Source organism: Scleropages formosus, chromosome 9, assembly GCF_900964775.1.
Source record: "Scleropages formosus chromosome 9, fSclFor1.1, whole genome shotgun sequence".
Taxonomy (NCBI): domain Eukaryota; kingdom Metazoa; phylum Chordata; class Actinopteri; order Osteoglossiformes; family Osteoglossidae; genus Scleropages; species Scleropages formosus.
In genome coordinates, this window is record NC_041814.1 from 17,344,713 (window position 1) to 17,361,444 (window position 16,732).

General features: G+C 41.9%; 1 protein-coding gene across 3 annotated transcripts; it reads left to right on the forward strand.

Moving 5' to 3' along the window:
- Positions 1-10,170: 10,170 nt before the first annotated feature.
- Positions 10,171-15,847, forward strand: LOC114911309 (uncharacterized protein C1orf53-like). 3 transcript variants are annotated; one of them, XM_029255025.1, is made up of 4 exons: positions 10,171-10,328; positions 10,471-10,745; positions 15,020-15,121; positions 15,401-15,847. In XM_029255025.1, exons 1-4 carry the CDS (start codon positions 10,235-10,237, stop codon positions 15,470-15,472), a joined length of 543 nt encoding a protein of 180 aa, XP_029110858.1. In that variant the 5' UTR covers positions 10,171-10,234; the 3' UTR covers positions 15,473-15,847. The 3 variants fall into 3 exon arrangements, with proteins under 3 accessions (XP_029110858.1, XP_029110859.1, XP_029110860.1); XM_029255026.1 differs by having other exon boundaries at positions 10,250-10,377; XM_029255027.1 differs by having other exon boundaries at positions 10,250-10,338.
- Positions 15,848-16,732: the final 885 nt, after the last annotated feature.

A 16,732-nucleotide genomic window follows, 5' to 3' on the forward strand; every position in this document is an offset into this window, starting at 1 on the left:
AAAGCATCACACAACTAAAGCCAAGAACAGTGTCTACATTTCCCCATACTGGGACATCAAAGTGTTTGGCTGTGAAAATGACCAGTGACTATTAACATACCAAGTCTTGCTACCTCTATAGTAATCTGTCATCTGGAACTATTTTGGTATTTCCTGTCACTCGTGTCAACTGACGGATGGCTTGCAAAGACACACAGATCAGGATCAGTACAACACTCGACACACAAAATAAGTCACGGCAAACTCGCTACCATAGTCATCAGCAGCTTTCATAAGCGACCTGATCTAGTTGGCACACGCAGCTCAACTGTGGCACCAAAAATATAGTAGGAGCTTTTGAAAATTAAATAGAAAGCACACATTTTCACAAGACGGCTTCAGCTTCGTCGAAACTACCCGAGCACTACAGAAAAATTATCTGAACAAATAAGGTCTATTGAGAGCTGAGAATTAAGAATATGGATAGTTATCTGAAACTTACATGAAAATCTGCATCGAGAATAGGAAGTATTTTATTGTACAGCTGTTTTCAACAAAATGAGGAAATGACTTTATGGCCAAATTAATTTAAAAGACAAAGAGTGGATATAAAATTACACTGAAGTAATCTGAATTTCCCCATAGGTGAAGTTCTCACACACACACACACACACACACACCACACACACACACACACAATGCCTACAACCGCTTGTCCCGAGCAGGGTCGCGGTGAACCGGAGCCTAACCCGGCAACACAGGGTGCAAGGCTTAAGTTCTAGGTGAAGTTCTGCATTTTTTAAAAATACGACATCGTACCAAATCATTAACTCAGTATCATCATTCACATGAAACCATGGGCAGCCTGCATTATCTCATCATCTCATGAATTAATACTCTACATTAATAATTAAATGGCAGTCTATTTTACGATAAATTTGCAATAAGCTAAATGACAGCAAATTTTAATTAGCAATAAAACAGGTTTACAACCGTCTGTCCCTGACAACAAAGCAACGGACAAGAAACGTGTTACTGTCGATTGTACATGATTGAGCGTAATGGTAATTATTGGAGCAAAACATGGGAAACTCTGCTCACACAAGCTGCTAAAGCTCACGGGCTGCGTCAGACTCCGGCATGTAGGAACAAAGGCCCATTTAAGTAGAATCATGTAACAGATTTTTCTGTAACCTTACTATAATGTATGTACATCCATGGGAGACACCCTCACAGCGGTAAACCAGAGCCAAGCCTTTGAGTTCACGCAGCTTGTACCTTTAACCAGAGACAAAACTTCGCAGGCCTGTGCCATGTTTTCCAATAAAAATTAATGAAACACACATCGGTTTGTATTGCGGCTCTGATTTCCACCTGAAATGTTTTAAATGAAAACGTTAGTGAGTTTGGTCACACTGAGATCATACTCCTTCGGCATCATAAATGTACCCTGCTCTCAGTTGGTTAAGCAAGATGTTGATGCAGTAATGAGACGGGGATAAACAGGAAGAAGTCTTGTCAGCATGCAAGAAGAGAGTGAAAAGCCTTTGGCTCAGAATGAGGAACTCATATAACCTTCCCCATATGACGGAGTAAAGTCGAGAGCAGTACACACTACAGAAATGTTACTCATTATAATACTCTGCATTCCTTTTCAGTGCTGATACCTACACATTCAGAGAGCTTTATGAATATTGCATCCATAAATAGTGACAATGTGTTTTCAGGGGCGGGGGGCTGGCACACACTGTAGCGGTTCCAACATATTCATGACATCCTGTAAGAGCAGATGTTCTCTGAAAGAAAGAGCCTCTTATGCCTTTTAAATAAAATGAATGTATTCTGGGATAACAATTGCATTTGCTGAAGGAGCTTTTCTTCCTTGGCCAAGAGCAGCACACTGAAAACACACATCTTGTACACAACATTTTTCTGCGGTTCGTCATACATAAAGTAAGTGGCAGCAAGAAGAGGTTAAAGTTGTTCAGTGTTCAAACAGGTATTTCCCAAATGCATCTGTAATAAACTTTTAAAAGGAGGGCCAATATCACACTTTACTTACAGTAAACTATTGTGTTCACAAAGGTCACATCAAGCCATTCTATCCTCGATTTAATCAGGAAGACAACAGAAGCATCAAGACCACACTTGCAAAAACCTCAAGCCCAAACCTGTATATGAACATCAAGTCCAAACATGTTCTGGAACTCTTTGCACAGAAACTGACAGCGGATTGGTTTTCCAAAGGTTAGATGAATGAGCGAACAAATCTAAACATAAAATCTGTGCATTTCCAGCCTAAGGTCTCCCAGATTTTAGATTATCAAGTGTTTAAAGAAGAAAAGCAACAGGAACCAAAAAATTAATTAAATTTTTAAATGCACCAAGGCCCAATACACATATTTGCAATGACTAATGACCCATTTTGATACATGCACTGCAATGACTAAATTGATACTGGATTATACTGAAGGACTTCCTGCTGAAGAGAAGAAAAAGCCTTGAGGCAAGCCCTTCTTTTGTCTCAGTGCCAGTGACAGTACACACCCACCTGCACCATGTCAGCTGTCCAAAACACCTAAAGTCTTTGCATGCATGAGCCTAAAACAAATCGACATCTGCAACACTTGGTCTTTCACATCTTGGGCAAAAAACGAAATGCATGAGAAAAAAAAGTGCATCCAAATACCATTCTCTAAAATGTAATGCACATTAAGACCTATAAATAAAAGCAAAGAGCAAACACACAGCTGCTTCCAAAGTGTGAAATGCACTTTTGTAGTACATCACTTTGGAGAAAAGCATCTGCTGAATGAATAAATGAAAATGCACCTCCATTATTCAAAATGTTGCACTGAATATGCCGAAGATCTCAGGAAGAAACAATGATGCAGAGAGTACTACTTATTGCATAGCATGAAGCAAGTATTTTATATTAGCATTAGGATTCTTATTACTCCTGAAAGGTCAGGAAATGAGAGCAACTCTGTTCTGCTTAAAGGGAAGTGGGCCACAAACACACTGAGCTGAAGCTGAGAAATTTCATTTTTAATATTCTCAACCATACCACATAAACATTAAACTGTAATCTTACGAAGAAAATTCCGTAACCAAGGAAAACCAAATAGAAAACGAACGTGTAAAATCTTATTTTCAGACTTAATTTCAACAGCTGTGAACGTTTGAATCCCAGCCTGAAGAAAGCTCATTTTATGAGTAGTTAAAACGCTCTACTTAACACTAGAAAAGGATAAGTGTAGAACAATAGCAACATTGAAGAAGAGGGGGGGGGGGAATCCACCTTTCAGTTACTTTCCTCTATGATTTGCCGCCTTTTTTTTTTTTAACGGTAGTGGCGAGAGTGTCACCAAAAAAAAACCTCGATTCACTCACCCGCCCACCTTAAGAACTGCCAAATGTACTGAAGACCACACATCTATGTCATATCACATGCAGGCTGCCCAGGTCCTGGAAGAACCAGTTCAGCACCTGACTTACCGCTGCAAACTAGGTGAGGTCACTAGTTAACAATACTTAAGTGACTCTAGTTAAGTGTTACTTTTACAAAAAATTATGACCCAAATCACATCAATAATTACTGCTGCTGAAGGCAACATGTGCTAGCAATGACCACATGATTTTGCTGCTCAAAGCCACGTCGAAGGTTAATAACCAGTCAACGTCATATACAAAACTATAATCAACTGTATTCTTCACCAAAATTTCTTAAGAATTCCAAAAGTACAGGAAACTGGAACTCAGATATTCATTTTTCCCCGAATATACCACCATTTACAGATGCAAAAACACTTCCTAACGATGCAAAATCACAACTTGCCCGTTTTCAATTTCGTTACCGACACGACTTCTGCTATTTAACCATGTCTCAACAACAATTCTAAATAAAAAAAGAAAAAAAAAAGAAAAAAAAAAAGCTAAATATCAGCCACAAAGAACTGTTTGCTTGCCATAAGACAGTTGGGGGGAGAGCTAATTTGTGTTTTTTAATGCCCTCTTTCAGGCTTTAAACGATTTTTTTACTACAGTGTGCAGAATACAAGGGAAGCAAGAAGCATCATGCTTAGGGCTGTCATCTGGTTGTCTACAGGTTCCTGGTTCGAATCCTACTCCTGCTCTACAACCCCCCACGATCAAGGTACTTACCCTGAACTGACAAATTTCCAAATAACTGATTTTAAATCACCTGGGACAAAAATGTCAACTACATTAATACCAGTACAGTGGGTTTGACCTGTACCTGGTCTCAGGTGGGTCTGGGATTCAAGCCCCACTTGGGGTGCCTTGTGATGGACTGGCATCCCATCCTGGGTGCACCTCCTCCCCCTCCAGCCTTGCGCCCTGTGTTGCTGGGTTAGGGTCCGGCTTGCCGCGACCCCAGGTGGGACAAGCGGTTTCGGTCAACGTGTGCGTGCGCTTGTGTGTGTGCAGTTCCACTAATATTTACGCCAGTGTTATTCCGGTGCCTTCTACCACTTCTTTTCTCAGCGTAAGCTGCTGCAGCCTCATGCACTTTCCGTTGGGATTAAAAAGGGATTTGAACCATCCACCTGCGACAACGTACGTACAGCATGGACGTTACCGGAAAGGCCGAAGTCGGACACACAATTTTTAAACCGCACATCCGCCCGGCCCGGAAGGGTCGACACGCCGTAGGTTTGGAGCAAACGACAGCGGCCGTACCTTCGTTCTCGGACGCAGGACACGCCACCTGCAGGACCAGGTCAAAGGTGCTCTCCGGGTTCTCGCTGTCAGCAAAGAGACGGGGAGGAAAGGGAGAGACGTGTCTTTACTGTGTCACCCTGCTGCACTGAGGTGCACAGAGTAAGCGTTACCGTGTTCTACACTAACTAATATATGGGGGGGCCCATTTTAGCAGCCAGGAAGGACAAAACATCAGAGCAGATCCATTGTGAAGTCCGAGTGTCACAATACCAGAAAGCCTGTGTGTGTGTGTGTGTGTGTGTGTGTGGGGGGGGGTCTGAGGTAGTGAGTGCAGTCAGTCAGTGTGCGTGAAGGCTTTGGGGCCCAGTGTGTGTTGTGTGTGTACAGAGTATGATGTGTGTCTGTGGAGGCACTCTCTCTGTGAAGGCAGAATTGCGGCCCATCATCGTGTGTGTGTGACGAGGGATATCACGATGTGTGCCAGCTCTCGATCCGTCCATCATGTCCACGAGCAGGTGGTCGTACATTGGCATTGCCCGGCCTCAGACACACACCGCGCGCGGCCATAACTCACTTGACTCTGCAGTCCATGGTGGTTCATTCAGAGCCGCATCTCCTCCACATCTCGGCAGCTCTTCACACACCACCGCCGGCTCCTCCGCTCCGCTCCGCTCGCGCTCGGCTCGCGCTCCGCCAGCAGCAGCAGCAGCCGCCCTCTCTGCGCTTTTCTCCCTCACGTCAGTGACGGTTAACTTCCTCTATTCGAGCGCCACATCCTTCTTATTTGGATATTCGCCCCCCTCTCTTGCGATTATCTGGCTCGTTGTTTTTTTTTTTTCGGTTCCACGGATTTCTCTGAAAACCAGGAAGTGAAACGACACAGCTGCTGACGTCACACGAGCGGTGGCACGCTCGCTCGAGCGCCGCCGCGGACACGCGCGCGCTGCAATTTTTTCTTTTTTTCTTTTTGCTGGATGGGGGTCTTTCCCGTCTGTGACGTTTGCGCTCATTGCCTCACAGTTATATTAATAATTAATCTGCAGTAAAGCCTCGAAATCAATTAACACGGAGCAGGATTTTAGCGTTTTTTTCGAGATATAACTGAAGAAGCGGCCATAGTGCTGTTTTTTAACGCCGCCTACTTATGCAGTCATTCCTGCGCTCATACGTCACACTCCGGTAGACTGATCACACCGGGGAGCGGGGTCGACGGCCCAAGTGCACGTGGGCAGCGCTGACTCATGTTGAGCGCTAATTATGACATCACGTTCCTGGACTGACTTGGACCGCACGCTCCACGACACTATTTTCACACGTTCCCAACATTTTGTTCTTTCATCCTGTGTTTATTGCCCTGATTGACCACACAGTATGGCAGACAGAGCTGTGCAGTGTCATGTGTAGCATGGAATTACCTTTATTTATTTGGCAGACACTTTTGTCCAAACTGACTTCCAATGGATACAATGTAGTGTTATCAGCCCACACACCTTATTCACCAAGGTGACTTACACTGCTAGATACACTACTTACACTGGGTCACTCATCCATACATCAGTGGAACACACTCTCTCTGTGTCTCACACACTATGGGGGAACCTAAGCAGCACGTCTTTGGACTGTGGGAGGAAACCGGAGCACCCGGAGGAAACCCATGCAGACAGGGGGAGAACATGCAGACTCCACACAGACTGAGCAGGGATCGAACCCCCACTACTCGCTGTGCCACCATGCCAGAGCAGAACAGTTCTACTAACATTTGCATTCATTAGTCTATATAATGTCAGCAAACTACAGTATTTACATGTAAAAAACTAGGAAAACCTCTTGGCAAACATCATCTCATCTCATTCTTCAACTGGCATTGGAATTTGCTTTTGATTTTCCTGCTGTATGACTCTAGGTCCTGAACTGATGCAGGAAAAATTTTGCAAAATACTTGATTACCTAATATTGGCTGTCACCTTGGGCAAAGGCGCACGCACACACACACACACACACACACACACACACATTTTCTGAACCGCTTGTCCCATACGGGATCACGGGGAACCGGAGCCTACCCGGCAACACAGGGCGTAAGGCCGGAGGGGGAGGGGACACACCCAGGACGGGATGCCAGTCCGTCGCAAGGCACCCCAAGCGGGACTCGAACCCCAGACCCACTGGAGAGGAGGACCCGGTCCAACCCACTGCGCTACCGCACCCCCTTCGGGCAAAGGCATCAGTTCAATAAAAATCACAGCAATTTATGGTAAATAATTTAAGATTAATGGCAACAATTTTTACATTTTCTTCAAATCTATGTTTAAGGTGGTACGGCTGTTAAAACTGCTGCTTTTGGAGTTGAAAGTTCAACTCCCACTTACTGTTGTACTGCCCTTGAGCAAAGTGCTTGCTCTAAATACCGACCAATTTCAGTAACTGCTTGCCCTGAGAAGGCTCGCGGCAAGCCAGAGCCTATCCCAGATACATTGGGAGCAAGGCTAAAGAAGTGGGGTGGCACATCCTGGATGGGACACCAGTCCATCGCAGGGCCACAACTAGTTACCCGGGCGCACAGCTGGGCAAGGGTACTGGAGATCTTGTAGGGGCAAGTACCTTGCTCAAGGGCACTACAGCCGGAGACTGAACTGGCAACCTTCGGAGCCGAAGGCAGCCGCTCCAACCACGATGCCACCAGCTGCCCGGTTGCTCTAAATAGCTCCAGTAAAAATTACTGAACTATACACATAGGTAAATCCTTGTAAGAAGCTTTGCAGAAAAGCATGAACTATATGAAGAAATGGAAGGGTGGCCTTTTCTCTCAAGGGGAAGTGCCGTTAAAAATAAGGCTCAGCTGTGGAGCCAACAGAGGACAGTGTTCATACTTTCCTACAGTACTCCTTGCATCTGATGCTTATGTGGTTCTTCACATGTGGAGCAATAGTGAAAACATCGTGGCTGCCATGACTTTTCCAAGATTTCTACATTCCAACAGCTGGGAAGGAAAACAGTAGTGTTTCTACCAATGCAGTATACTGTACGAGCAGAGTACTTTCATTTACATTTACATTTATTCATTTAGCAGATGCTTTTGTCCAAAGCGACGTAAATCTCAGCAAAAGTATAATTTATGGAGACAAGTTCTGATCCATTTCAATATCCAGACAAAGAGAGCTTAGAGAATGAGAATGTATTGAATTGCTTGATAATGGCTTCATTTTTTCAGTTGGTACCGTTACAGAATTGTATACATACTGTAGATTAACATATAAACTGTTATAAATCACTTCATTATTTCATATGCCTCATGTGCAGTTATTCTGAATATTTTTTTTTCAATTCTCTCTCATGGACTGTGTGATAAGATGACTGGGCAATATGTAAGCATGTGTAATGTGTAGTTATATTAATGAAAAATGGTACAGTTCTAACTCTGTATAAAGTGTTGTGATAATGGACAGAACAAAAATATAATTACCCAACATCATCATCCCTGTTACAAATAATGATACTTTTGTTGATGTGAGTGCACTCCCTCTTTGAACAACAAATTCTCTTGAAAAATTATTACCTATTAAGCAATAAAAGCTATCTTGAATGCATGGGATTTAAATATTTGTAACTGTCCAAAATAGATGTGCTCTAAAGGAAAGCAGTACATTGAGAATTCACCCTTAGATCAAGTAAAATGAAAAAATATTAATAGGGAATAATTTACTACACAATAGTTACACCTTCAAACTAGAAACACCTAATCCAGCGTGTGATTTTTCCTGTTTATTTTCTGCAATGCTCTGATTATTCTCTTCTCAAGAGAGCCAAACTGGATTGGAGCCAGTTTTCTATAAGCAGACAATAGATAAAGTAATTAAAAGGCCGTAAACTAGGACATGCCGTAGCAAGTTATCCACACAAAAAGGAAAATTTAATTCTCTTGGCATTGATGCAATTTTCCTGAAACTCACTATCCCAACATTTGCATATTAAGTTATTATATTACAAATATGTTATTCTTAGTTTTACTATAAATTCACAAACATGTCAGTTTTACGTCCGTACTTATTTGTACAAACACACTTTTTTCACACAAACTTTCAAACTACTCTTCTAATTGAACAAATCCAGTTTTAAAGCAAACAAATGAGCAATGTTTTATTTTCTCATTTAACACATATATCCAGAGCGGAAACAAACACAATCTGATAGCCCATTAGGGTTAATCTGAGGCTAATATCCAAGGAAGTTCTCATATAGTATCAGTCAGAAAGGTACAGAATACAGAGTGCACAGCATAAAACTGTGGCACAAAAGTAAAAGAGGATAAAAACAAACTAGTACCAGATGCTGACAAACTTGAAAGGAATCAGGTCATCTATACATACCCTAAAGTTCCATAAGAAGTGATACATCATCAAATTTCTAAAATACCCTTCTATTATTATTCTACTTATTAGATGATACAGAAAATAAATCCATTTACTTTCTTTATAAGAAATGATTGACCTCCAAGTTAATTTTGCGATTTATCAGGGTAATTAGTTTTAAATATGGAATTATTTGTTTATTTATTTATTTAATTCATTTAATGTAATGCATAAATTGTACTTTTGCTGAGATGTACGTCGCTTTGGACAAAAGTGTCTGCGAAATGAATAAATGTAAATGTAAATGTAGGAAGAATACTTCTTTCGCCATTGTAAAATTCACATGTAGTAACAGTGCTGTAATAGCCAAAATATATTAGCAGTCATACTCAGGGGAGCTATGAACGTAGTGGTTTGACAGATCAGGCTGGGGTGGCACAGCAGGTAGCGCTAGTGCCTCAGAGCTCTGGGGCTGTTGGTTTGAACAAGGGTTTGAATCTGGCTGTTTGTGTGTTGTTTACATGTTCTCCTCCAGTTGACGTTTCCTTTGGGCGCTCTGGTTTTCTCCCACAGTCCAAAGACATGTTTCGGGTGAACTGGTAAATCTCAATTAGCGATAAGTGTGTAAACAAGTGTATTGTGTGATGAACTGGCATGCTGTCCAGGGTGTAAGATTCAAAAATAGGCTCCTTACCACTATGACCCTGCGCTAGACAAGTGATTAGTGACAGGGAGGGACATCTTGCTTGGTCATTTGAGGTCACGCTCCCCTTGTTAAGCCTATGAGTTATAAATCAATCCATGCCTAAATGTTATAATTATAATATTTAACTTTTTTCCTTCACTTAACAGTTGTTCCATTACATTTGAACCAGTATTGTGTTTAGTTCATTCTAACCCTTGATCACTGAGGTCCAACGTGTGGTAAATAGTATTAGATAGATACAGTATGTAACAATGTAAAATCCCTTTACAAATAACAAACAAATTAATCTGTATTCTTCCACTTCCCCACCTAAGTCTGGTTACACGATCGTGTAAAATCCTGCTAAGCAAGGTGGCGGTGTGTTTCGCTGGCTGCGAAAGGATCCCGGGGCGGTTGCTGCGCTGTGTTCCTTTAAAAACACGAGGGCGACAGAACTTCGTGGGTAAATGCGTGTAGATGCCGGGGAGGAGGACCTGGCTGCGCGCGCCACCACGCCACGGCGACGCACGCGGGACAAATGAAACGAGTGCGCAAAACGGACAGCTGGGGAAAGACTAGTCAAGGGAACCGAGTTGTCGTGAAAGTGGAAGCGTTGCCGGTCATGATGATGAGTGAATGCGAGTGAGATTCGATCGCCGGCGACGTGTAGCTCGTACTCCTGTTAGTAACTAAACCTGCAGTAGCGTAACACGCTATATACGACGTCACATTCACGAGCTGTTTCTCAATTTTGTAACTATTTATTGTCGTTAGTTTTCCATACAGCCAGAACACATATGTCGCCGTCCAGCCGCTCGGTGTCCGTGGTGTGTCTGTCCCTCGGCAGAACAGGCTCCGTCCCGCCGGCGCTCGGCGCGGCTTCCCGCCACTGTCGCGCGAGACACGCAACACGCTCCATGGCTGAAGTTCACACGCGCGACGCAGCTTCCCCTCCGGCTTGTCTGAAGACGGACACGAGCGCGCGGATGGACGTGCGGCTGACCGAGGAGGACAGGGACATCGCGAGGCTCCACCGCGAGGCGTGTGAGGTGAGAGTCCCGCGGCCGCGCGCTCTGACGCGCGCCCGTGCGGCGCCATTTTTGGCCGAGCGCTCAGTCCCCGACCTGCCTGTGTGTGTCGGGCGGTCAGCTTTACGGTACCACGATTTACCCAGTAACAGTTCGTGGGGCACCCGAGTAATCCATTAATTTATCACTGAAACACAATGAAAACTAGGTTGGGGAAATGCGCGTCAAGTAATAAATTCAATAAAATAATGGAAAAACGATAAACAATACACAACATAATCAGTATAAAAATTGATGTAATACGACGAGGAAGGAAGCCGGCCACCTGGTACCCCGGGCGTCGAGGACCCGGGCCGCCTGGTACTCTCTTTATATAGCTAGTAAATTTGTGCTTAAATTAAAATTGGCTTTCCCCAAACAAATTATCTATATGTATAATTGCATGCGCAAATTAAAACTTGCTTTTCTACTTAAAAGTACCAATTCAAGTCACTGTTGCAATGTTAAACTTTCACAATAATGGTTTTTAAAAATTGTATCGATTGATTAATTAATTTTTTTTTCTTGTTTTGTTATTGTTTTTACTTTTTTTTTCCCTATAACTTGTTTCACTATAACTGTCTGTCCAGTGCTGGGTCACTGCTTATTTATTATCACTTCTCTTGAAGGTGAATGAACTGTGTTGCCGGTGAAGGCGGGAAAAAAACTTCACCAACTGCTCAAGAAAAAAAAAGGCCAATAAAAACCATAGAAAAAGTCAGCTTACAGTGCAGAGGTGTTGCCCAATTTTACAGTGGAAGTAACTGGATTTAAAAAGTCAAGAAGAAGTTAAAGCATTATAAATGAGTAAAATTAAAAAGTAGTTATTCCGAAAATTGCTCCTGAAAGTACAATTTCTATATGTACGAGAGTAGACCCAACCCGACCAGTCAGGGTTTGCCCTCTACTATGAAATTGTTTCACATATAAATATGCTTGCCTATTCATTCACTTGTTTTTTCTACTGATGTCACTTGGTAACATCTGTTTTGTAACTTATGTGTGCTTACTTTGTGTTCGTAAACTCATGTTCGCCCCCTTATTTATTATGAGGCCGATATCGATCGGCCATTTGTGGTTGGCTTGCAATCGAGCAAGCACCTACCCCTGCCGTGCCGTGGTAGGATAAGGGTAAGAGTATTGGAATATTAATCCAAGCCAATCTGTTGGTCAACGGTTCAAATCCAGGCATGCGCAGTGCTGATGAGCCCCAATAAGGGCGAAACAGCTGTCTACTGCTTTGCTGTTTGTGACTTGGTAAAATTTCATTCAAAACATCTCTTAACCCCAATTAGGGGAGTGGTAGACGCTTGCTCGATTGCAAGCCAACCACAAATGGCCAATCGATATCGGTCTCATAATAAATAAGGGGGCGAACATGAGTTTATGAACGTAAAAACACCCTCCTACAGACCCAGTTGTTGTGCCGTGGTAGAATAACGGTAAGAGCATTGGAATATTAATCCAAGCCAATCTGTTGGTCCACGGTTCAAATCCAGGCATGCGCAGTTCTGATGAGCCCCAATAAGGATGAAACAGCTGTCTACTCCTTTGCTTACTTTGTGTGTTTGTATGTACATATGATATACAGTGACACGAAAAAGGAAATACACTCTTTCAGTTCAATGGTTTTACAAATCAGGGCATAAATAACAATCATTATTAGATGAGAGACGGCACATAACAGATTTCACTGTGTCATTATTTATTCAACAAAACGTAAGACACAATGCAGAAACCATGTGGGAAATATTACGTACACCCTCACTGCTTCCATAGGAATTACGAAGGTAATTAGCAGCTAGGGGCAGCTAATCAAATGCACATGATTAGTTGATAATGAGCAAGTGCGACCACCTCTATAAAAGCAGACCTTTTGACTGTGTGGTAGTCTGTAGTGTTCAACCAATGGAAGTAAAAGACATTAGCAATAAACTCAGAGAAACAATTATTGCTGCTCACCAGTCTGCAAAGGGTTCTGGAACCATTTCCAAACCATTTTGAAGTTTGTCATTCTACAATGAGAATGATTTTTTACAATGGAAAACATTCAAAACAGTTGCTAATTTTTCCCAGGAATGGGAATCCAGCAAATTCACCCCAAGATCAAGCTGTAATGCCTTGGAAAAAATCACAATAAACTCAGGAGCAGCATCTAGGGATCTACATGCTTCAGTTAAGTATTTAAAGTTCATGGCAGTACAATGAGAAAAAGACTGAAAAGTATGGCTTTCATGAAAGCTTAGCCAGGAGAAAGCCCATTCTCTCCAAAAAAAGAACATAGAAGCAGAGCTTGGGTTTGGAAAGTTCCATCTGCACAAACCACAAGATTGCTGGAACTATGTCCTTTGGACAGACGACACCAAATGGAGATGTTTGGTTGTTTTGCACAAACACCATGTTTGACAAGAACAAACGCAAATATCACCACAAACACCCCATACCAACTCTAAAGCACAGCGGTGGAGAGGTGATGATTTGGGCTTGTTTTGCAGTCATAGGATCTGGGAACCTTGTAATAATTGAATTGACCACCTCCTTTTTATACCGAAGTATTCTAGAGACAAATGTGAGGACACCTGTCCCACAACCAAAGTTTGGCCAAAGATAGGTCATGTAACAGGACAGTGACCCTAAGTACACCATCAAACCTACAACTGAATGGCTGAGAAGGAAAAATACGTGAACCAGTTATTACTGTTTCTTTGTCTATTTATTATTTTGCTTAGACAGTACGTTTATCTAAGATACTTACCGTTTAACATCTTTGCATAGCTTTAGATTTTACTGGAAGACAGAATGTATTCCAGTTAAATACCTTCCTCAAGGGTACAACTACTGGGCCCCTCTAAGGATATGAACCAATTGAGAAATTCATGGCTTTTAAAAAGTCAAAATTATTTTGGGTACCTTTTCTTTCACAAATTCCTCTGTTGTTAAGAACAACTTTTTAGACACAGCACAAGGACACATTTCAGTATGTTTAGATTATTCAAAGTAACATTTTATGCTGTAGGAGTGTTTACGTTTTAAAACAACTTCTTCAGCGGAGTGCACCAGAAGTGAGAAATGTACAGTACACAGACAGTGCCGGCTTTACTATGGAAAGCGGAGACGCCATCTAAAATGACAAGTGGTGCCACCAAAGAGCCCGAGGCTCTTCTTGTGTAGTGTCTTCTCCAAAGACGAAACAAGTGGTCCTCCTTTTAATAAAGACCTGTTACAATAACTTTGTTAAAATGAAACGTGACCATGTGCTGCACACGAGTGTATTGTGTGGACCGCACCTGTAACAATTATATTATAGGGGGCCTTATAAAAACTGTAAGAAACTTACTTAAGCTTCTGAAGTCATCGTTTAGTTGTCTGTCAGAGCTATTCTGTCAAAAAATGGAGGTAAAAAGCACTGAATGCACATTGATGTTAGTGTTTTGAAACCTTACATATTAAAAGCTGTCAGCGCTTTGATTTTAGTTTGCAAAAAATAAGACTTTCGGCAGTTTTTTCGCAGCTGAAAGGCAATGATAGCGAATGCCAACTTCCAAACCAACATAAAGTTATCATAAAAAAGCATTATTTGTGTTATTGGGCTGTCCTGTCCGACTAACCACCGTATCGTGGGTAAGGTTAAACTGTTATGTATGTAAAATTGGACAAACATGATCACGCTCATAGCTTGAGAAAACTTCTACTGTTTGAGCTTCATTGATTTAGAGTGTTATTAAGTGGCATTGTATATATGACAGTAACCATCATCATCATCGCTGTAAATTTAACCAGTCTTAACCACTGGGCTGTCTAATATAGCGACAAAACTGCCAATGAGACATGGTGGAAAGTGCAAACATGAAAGGCTGGCTAACTGCTGCTATTGAAAAACTGAGGGCACAAGCCTCTGAAACATCTATAACCCCCCCTGCTGCTAGGTCATGAATTTTTGACACTTTAATTTTAGGATCCAAATGACAACATAAATATACGACATTTAAATAAGTCATTTTTATGTAAAACAGTCTAACTGTCAGATTTAATCTGTGGACTTTATGGAGTTGAGTGCAATCTAAACGCAGTTTGGCTGCCAGTGGACACATCTTTCAAGTTCACAGTGAGGACTGCAGATTTTCAGTTTTTGGATTAGCCTTTAAAATCTGACGACTGTGGCTAGAGTTTTATACTGTTGTGATATGAGACATATTACATCTCTGTGTTCAGGGCTGTGTCATATATGTGCTTTGGCATTGTTTCTGTATTTCTAGGCTAAGGCAGAGATGTACACAGACCCTGTAACAGGATACAAGGTGTTCACGGAGTTTGCTCACCTTCAGAGGGGAAAGTGCTGTGGAAGCGGCTGCAGACATGTAAGAATATGCCGGCAAGTGTTGAGTCTTGCAGTGTTGCTCTCTATTGTAAGCTTCATTACCCTAATTGATGATTTTCTGTGCTATGGATATTTCTTACTTCTGACATAGAGTAAATATTGATTATTCTCATTAGAAAAATTATGCTGATGGACAACATCACCTTCGGTTCTAAGTGACGCCCATTGTATTGTCAAAACATATGGGCGTATGTTTAAATTGATATGTTTTTCCCTAAACAAAATGTTGATCCTGTTAATTCCTTTGTTCTGTTAACAGTGTCCTTATGGCCAAGTCAACGTGAAAGACCCTGCAAAGAAGAAGAAATTTAATACAGCATTTTATGCATAATAATTTTATGGAGCACAGTGGATCCTCGAGAAGCCCTGTGGTCTCAAAGCTCCGGAGTTGCATGCTTGAATTCAACCTCTGTTGTGTCCGTCAAGAGATTGCACGTTCACATGGATTTCTTCCTAGTACTGCTCTTTTCTCCCACATTCTAGAGGTGTGCTCTCCAGGTGAATCAGTGGTTCTGAATTTCCTGTAGTGCATGACTGTCAGTGTGAATGCGTTCATATATAAGTGCCTGTGATGGACTGGTGACCTGTTCACAGTGTAGCCAGCCTTATGGCACAGCCTTCCTGGGCGGGACTCCGGATTGCCATGGTCCTGGTATGAATGGATGAAAGAAACATTTATTTTTTGAGGAAAAAAAAAAAAAAAACTCCGGTCTGTACTACCTCCATTGTTACATATATGTAAAATAAATCTTCAAGTCTTGCCATAATCAGTAATTTGTGTATAGGTGTGGCCTTCAGAGGTGCAGAACTGCATTCAGTTGTCAGCCTTAATCAGAAATGATTTTGCCAACAACAGGAGACCTTAAATTGTACTTTTTTTCTGCTTGCTAGTCACCAGAATGTGTACATTCACATTTCTACATCAGGGTGTTAGCAATACCCACAAATCAGCCTGGCTACAAAGCAGAATGTACAACCCCACCAAGCCGATCGCTTTCTTTACACACTACAGGACATTTGCTTCCGGGCAGGAAGGCTAGTAACAGAAGGAGATCTGAGAAACATACAGCTTGCAGGAGTCTGGCTAGTTTAACACTTTAAATTAAAAGAAGTCCCTGTGAATGAGGGTTGTCACATCCCTGCAGAATAATGCGAAAGCCCCACGTCTGTGCTTTTTGTGCCAGCTGGTTACTAAGTGATATTTTTAGATTGTGCTGTGCCTGCACAACAGCTGTATTAAGTCTACTCACAGTGGGCATTGAAGTGTTTCTCAAAAAATACTTTTACAATAGCCTAAAACAGAGGGAACACTTTTCTGCATGTTGCTTCAAATATGCTGAATTGAACAGATTTCCTAAAAAAAATTCAACATTGTGTTACTTGTTAGGGAACAAGTTTCATTAAAACTCTTGTTTTCATTCGTTTTTCCAAAACAGTAGACATCTCTCAGTTCTCTCAATTTTAAACACTACTAAACACAATATTGGCAACTTCTTAACACCACCCCCAGTCCTGAGATTTGGACAGAACAATGTGCAAAGATGGTAAATAAAGGGTAGAAATACCATAAAAGAACCGAGAGTATGTTCAG

Excerpts from the sequence above, each read along its gene's own strand:
- LOC114911309 (XM_029255025.1), top strand. The coding sequence starts at position 10,235 with ATGAAACGAGTGCGCAAAACGGACAGCTGGGGAAAGACTAGTCAAGGG. Across the intron at positions 10,329-10,470 it reads GTTGCCGGTCATGATGATGA|TTTTCCATACAGCCAGAACA; the intron begins GTGAATGCGAGT and ends TATTGTCGTTAG. Across the intron at positions 10,746-15,019 it reads TCCACCGCGAGGCGTGTGAG|GCTAAGGCAGAGATGTACAC; the intron begins GTGAGAGTCCCG and ends CTGTATTTCTAG.